Source organism: Hippoglossus hippoglossus, chromosome 17 (assembly GCF_009819705.1).
Source record: "Hippoglossus hippoglossus isolate fHipHip1 chromosome 17, fHipHip1.pri, whole genome shotgun sequence".
Classification (NCBI taxonomy): domain Eukaryota; kingdom Metazoa; phylum Chordata; class Actinopteri; order Pleuronectiformes; family Pleuronectidae; genus Hippoglossus; species Hippoglossus hippoglossus.
This window is the reverse complement of record NC_047167.1, coordinates 16294336-16300417: the sequence shown is the minus strand read 5'-3', so window position 1 is coordinate 16300417 and position 6082 is coordinate 16294336. Positions and strand designations below refer to the sequence as shown.

The following is a 6082-nucleotide window of genomic DNA, read 5'->3' as shown; positions in this document are numbered from 1 at the left end:
GTTTTTAAAATCCAATTACTTGAACCTTTATTTGGAAAATTTCTGCTCAGCACACTGAGACTATGAGAAATGAGCATGCATTAAATACATCAGGAATAAGCACTACTTCAACACAAGAGAAAATAGTAAGAAAACTCTCCACTTTCAGCACATTAAGGTTTTGTCTCATAAGACACCGTGTAATTTAGACAACTGTAAAGGTGCAGAACAGGAGTTTATTCAGCTCATTTGATTCCTGCAGTCTCACAGAGACACTTCATGGCTGTAACTTTGCTGGAGGCAAACACACGAGGCTCCAGTGGCTGCATGTGAGACATAAAAATAGCATTACTTGTCACACTGCAGGGAGGGTCTCATACCGAATATCAAAACAACTCTGTGAACCAACCCTGCGAACAGCCGGCAGGCACATAGTGGACATTAACCAGAGAGAGTGAAACAACGAGAGCTACACAGAGACGGGCCTCACTTTATCATACACACATCAGTCTGCTCTGTTTGAGAGACTCAGCATGTCGAGAGGCAGCTTTGTCTTCACGCCCATGGCCTTGCGTTCTCTTGAACTTGACGAGGACATGCTCGAGAGACACAAGTACAAGAGGCAGATGGCCTCCCATCAGCTCAGTAGCTACATGTGGAAGAAGGAGGCCAGAGACCGGGTGCTGCTGAGGTCCAGCTCTGCTCTCCCACCGGCGATGTGCCACGACTTGGTGGTTCAGAATGCTCTGTACACAGGAGACTTGGAGGCCATGCGGCAACTCTTTCCCAGAGGATCCACAGCAAACCTCATCATTGAGCCACAGGGAGGGGACATGCACTGGGTCGCCAGAGGGGAAGGTAGGAGACAACATCTGTCTTCATTGGGAATTAATTAAGGAATTCATAGGATGTGGCACAGCACAGATAATAGCTTTATTGCATCTCTTGGAGGTTAGCATCCAAAATTTAGAAATGTAAAAAGCACTTTTTATTCAAACTCCTTCTTTAACAGACTGTTTCTGTGTTGTTAATAGAAATAGAGAGGCTTTGAAATGATTTTTAATATGCAGCTACATGAAACATGTCAGTGGTGCAGCTCACCCTCAGGCAGAATTTACAGACACAGCGATGCAATGTTTATAGAAACAGAGCACGAGGCAGTATTTATAGAATCCACATTGCTTTGAGTCTGTTGTCACATGCAATATTCAATGGAGGACACAACATGAATCAATATTAAATGCAACAATCATGCATTTCACTTATACTTTCCTATTTGTAAATGGAATGTGTCACTTCTGAGTTCCTTTAATTCAACATTCAAGTCAGTGGACTTCAGTGGATTTGCTGAATCACTGAGCAGGTGGTACGTAATGCACCGGTCATTGGCTCCCATGCCGTTGCACTGGCAAGGTCCAGGGGGGTCAAATGAAATATCACATAACACCCCCCTGAAATAGCCCTGTATACACAAACAACCTCCACAAGTGCTTTATTCCTCCTGGAGAAATCAAGTTTAAAAAGAATCAAGCTGGTCGGCTCCATTATGGCTTATGTGGCTCCTCCGGTTAAGTGGCACAAAACTAAGTCCTACCGCAGTGACGTGATCGCCACAGCCAAGGCCACAGGTTGTATCCTGCAGTTCTGGAACTCTCTACTCGTGGGCGATGAGCTGACGATTCTCAGTATCGTGGACGATGACGAGTACGACCACCTCATTGATGCTGTTTATGACACCCGCAACATAGAGGAATGGAAGAACTTCAGATTTAACTACAGAGGCCTGAGTAGGATTTCCACTGTTCTGATTTCACTGCTATGATCACTGTGCACAGGGGGAGGTGTTGACATTCTGATGGGGCATAGGCTACTATATTATCATAAAGACTTTGAAACGTTGTGACTGTGCAGAATATTCTACAGCTAAGAGAACCAGAGCTCTTGCAACTCAGCGGTAACTTTATCCAAATTGTCGTCCTTGCTGGCAGGACTGTGGTCGCTGACCTACGAGCAGGAACTGACCACGCCGCTTCACATCACAGCTGGTCGAGGGTTCACTGACTGCCTGAAACTGCTGCTGCAGCGTGGGGCCAACGTAGACCTAGCGCCCGGCGGCACGACTGCTCTGCACGAGTCCTGTGAAAACTGCCAGCCGGAGTGCACCAAACTGCTGCTCATCCACGGCGCTAACGCCAATGCTGTCTCCGACGATGGTCTCATGCCTCTGCACATTTGCACAACCTCAGAATCTCTCGAGTAAGTGGAGTGAAACTAGAAAGTGTGGGCCACTATTTGTGGAGAGATACGAACAGCATGACAAATTTCTACATGTTGACACAATGACCATTATAGCTACCAGCTACAACAGGAACACCTCCCACCAACAGGAGACATGTATAACAGCTTAAAGCAAGACTTTGTGTGTAACCTCTGCTCAACAGCGACCACTATTGGCACAATTGACAATTACGGCAAAAGTGAAAATGCTAAATCATCGTAGACTGTACATAAAGATGGACGACACATCTCCACTTCCTTCCATTGTACAAAAATGAAGCCAAAAATATCCCGGATATCGGTGGCGCCATCTTGTGCTGGTGATGTCATATGGAGCCAGAGTCTCCTCAGTAACGATCATGGTGTGGAGCTGAAGTATCGAGGTCCCACCTTTACACACGCACGGCCAATCTCGGGTCAGTCTCAGCTGTCAATGATGGCGTTTCACACTGTTTTTATAGAATTAACAAACTAATTAAAAACAAGCTATGGTCCATGTCCCATCCACTGAAATGGAGGAGGCTGGGTTTCATGAATTGTATTGCAGCCAGCCACTAGGTGGTGATAAATATGGTTTGGCATATTTCTTGGAAGCCATCATGTCGTCAATCTTTATGTGCAGTCAACAGCTCAGAGGATAGAATGTCAACTATATAGCATTTTATCCTAAGATTTTGTTACATTATCTAACGGGGGCCACTATAAGCCACTGGCCTCACCAGACTCTTATAACTGTGGAACCCCTGAGTTTATTTAATTGAGCAAGTTTGCTTTTATTACAAATTAATTTTACAAAAGGACATTGTGAAACTTAAAGTCAGTGAACCACAACATGCTTGAAAATTTGGCCCACATACAGTCATGGTCGTATCGGGCCCAGTCAGGCTGTAGCAGCAGAACTCCTCAGTGTCCTGGACTGACCTCGAGTGCATTTATTACAAAAACAATCTAATCAAACCTACAGACAAAAAAGAATAATTGGATTCTGTGAAATGAGTTTGAAATTAATTTTAATGAGCACATTTGGAGCACAATGGGAGGTGATGAAGGGATAGGCTACTTGAGGTTATCTGATATTTCTTCCAGGGTGCGTCAGATAAAAAATGTGGGAGCCACTGATCTAATCGTAATGTGGGAACACGACTTGTGCTCAATGGCCAAACAAGGTTCTGTATTTCTTGCAGATGTGCCAAATATCTCCTTCAGTACGGTGCAGCAATCAATGGACGCAGTCTGGAAGAAGAAAACACTCCCTTACATGTGGCAGCCAGGTTCGGCCTCTCCGACCACACTGAGCTCTACCTGCGCTACGGAGCAGCTGTGGACAAACAGAACGAGGAGGGTCTTACGCCCCTGAACGCTGCTTGTTCTCAGCCCCAGGAGGAGCAGGACCTCAAGCGTTACTTCGAGGTGTGCCAGATGCTGCAGGGAGCCGGGGCTGACGTCCACACGATGGACCAGGACAAACGCAGTCCTTTGCACATGGCCTGCAAGCATGCAAATCCAGACATAGTTGATCTGCTCCTGGCCAACGGGGCCTGCGTTAACGACATGGACTACGGTGGTGAGGCCCCCATGCACAACATCCTGAAGGTGGTGTGCTACAAGCTTTCCCATGAGCCCGAGAGGATCGTCCGCGCTCTGCTCAACCACGGTTCTATTCGGGTGTGGCCTGGAGCTCTGCCCTTGGTAGGAAGTGAAAATCTGCACGTTATCCAAAAGTACCAGAGGATAAAATGTGTGCACACGCATGTACTAACGTGTTCCAGATTGGGCTGTAGCAGTCTGAACCAACTGCTCATCAAGGTGGCCCATTTTGCATAATTAGCGAGTGCTGCACATGTGACACCTTGAGTAGGAGTCTTGAAACACTAAACTGTTCCTTTGCAACAATCCAGACTTCTCCACAGTCAAACCTCCCATTTCAGGACACAACATGAAGTGTTGCACTCTCTGCGGGAAACAGACTACAACTATCAGTGAACCCACGTGCACGAGACAAAATGCATGGTTCCTAATTAGGCAAGTGTTAATAGGAGATTAATTAGCACTAATTGCATAATTTCCAGTTAAACCCCTGGAGGGAAGACCAATCTGTTCATTTCACAAGTGTTTAATTACTTTATTTCTTCAGTTCTATGGAGTCACAAGCTCACTCAACAACTTAAATGACGGTTGTGTGCTCGTGTTGCTTTGCTCTGGTGTTTCTGTGCAGGTTCTGAAGCACTGCTGCCAATCTCCACGCACCATCGAGGTCCTTCTGAACGCCTACAGCCGCCTCAAAGTCACTGACACCTGGGTTGAGTCTGTTTCTACAGAGGTGTTAAAGGTAAATGCTTTAAAATGGCTGAGTGACCAGTGGAGTTTAACCAATGTGTGTGTTTTAAGACAATTTTTTTCCGATTTGAAGTTTTCTACTTTTTGCAGATTTTCGTGGACCAAGCAAAAAATATTTCACTACAAAATCTAATTCCATTATTTTGATAAATTAACAGCTCGTAAATTTGACGTTGCCCCCCATCTAGCGGTTCAAAAAATAACATTTAAGTTATATATATATATATAAAAAAGCAGATGATCAAAAAAGATACAGTACTTTTTAGGAAGTAAACACACGACCCAAATAACTTGACATTTGCAAAGGGCTAATATTGATGAATGGCCCAGTGAATGTTTATTCAATTAGTCGGCCTAACTTATTTATTTTTTGAAATACATTGGTTTACTGTTTGCTGAAACAAATACCATCAGTGTTCGGCCCATAATCACCCTGATTTAATTTGTGTTCCTTTCCAATCAGGGGCACAAGGACTTCTATGAGTCCCTCTTCTCCTTGGCGCTGACCCCCCGCTCCCTGCAGCACTTTGCACGCTGCAGACTCAGGACCTTCCTGGAGGGCCGAGTGCACAGGGTGGTCCCCAAACTTGACCTCCCCACCTTCATCAAGAACTACCTGCTCCTGGAGTACAGAGGCTACGTGCACTGAGAGGAGAGAAGCTCTGTGTTAGAGTTCCAGCTGCTGAGGCTGCTGAGAAGAGCGGAGGGGGGGGGGCGGGGGGTCATTCACAAAAGCATTAAACTCACTCATCACTAGAAACTACAGCATCAATACTCAATAATTATTTCTGTGCCATGTGAGCAGCTGCTTGTTTGTCTCACCTTTATTCCAGATCAGCCTTTCAGCACAGCTACGTGTTTCACTTTGCACCAGAAGAGGGAGCTATAGCCTTGAGTTGACTGTAACGAGCATGCAACTGTTTTATATTTTATTTATTGTGTGATCACAATTTTTTTTGTTTTTACTTCTGCTCTTGATAGTAAGGAGACTAACATGCTTTTATTTTATACATACAATTAATATAGTTTAATGCTAATACACAGAGTAATGATGTGTTTTTAAATGGGGGACTGGCATCAAATATTTGCATAAATAATTATTGTTATCACCACCGATATGATTGTGATTGTGGTGTTTTGTATCAAAGTAAGGAAGGCCATGCAGGTTTAAAATAAAATATTCCATCCTGACTAAATAATCTAGTCACACTTCTTTTCTTTTCTTTTTTCTGGTGCAATATATGTTCTCTCCATCGTCTCTCAAGCTTCTTCTGTTTGTAATCTGCTCTTTAATGTTCACTGGTCGTCATTCATCCCTTTTATGGAGGAAAAAAAAAGAAATCAAGATTAAAATATGTTTAAAAAAAATAAATGAAAATGAGCTCTTGTATGAAAGCAAGATTTACGGTTAGAAAAGTGATATAAAGTTTGAGCATCGTAAAATAGTTATGTCTTGGGAAGATTGTGATGCTTTGTCAGATAATCTCTT

At 44.0% G+C, this 6082-nt stretch overlaps 1 protein-coding gene across 2 annotated transcripts; it reads left to right on the top strand.

Annotated features, from left to right (window-relative positions):
- Positions 1-387: 387 nt before the first annotated feature.
- Positions 388-5792, top strand: asb10 (ankyrin repeat and SOCS box containing 10). 2 transcript variants are annotated; one of them, XM_034614366.1, is made up of 5 exons: positions 388-837; positions 1968-2235; positions 3441-3945; positions 4472-4585; positions 5057-5792. In XM_034614366.1, the coding sequence occupies exons 1-5, from the start codon at positions 513-515 to the stop codon at positions 5240-5242; spliced, it is 1398 nt and encodes a 465-aa protein (XP_034470257.1). In that variant the 5' UTR covers positions 388-512; the 3' UTR covers positions 5243-5792. The 2 variants fall into 2 exon arrangements, with proteins under 2 accessions (XP_034470257.1, XP_034470258.1); XM_034614367.1 differs by lacking the exon at positions 388-837 and adding an exon at positions 1468-1766.
- Positions 5793-6082: the final 290 nt, after the last annotated feature.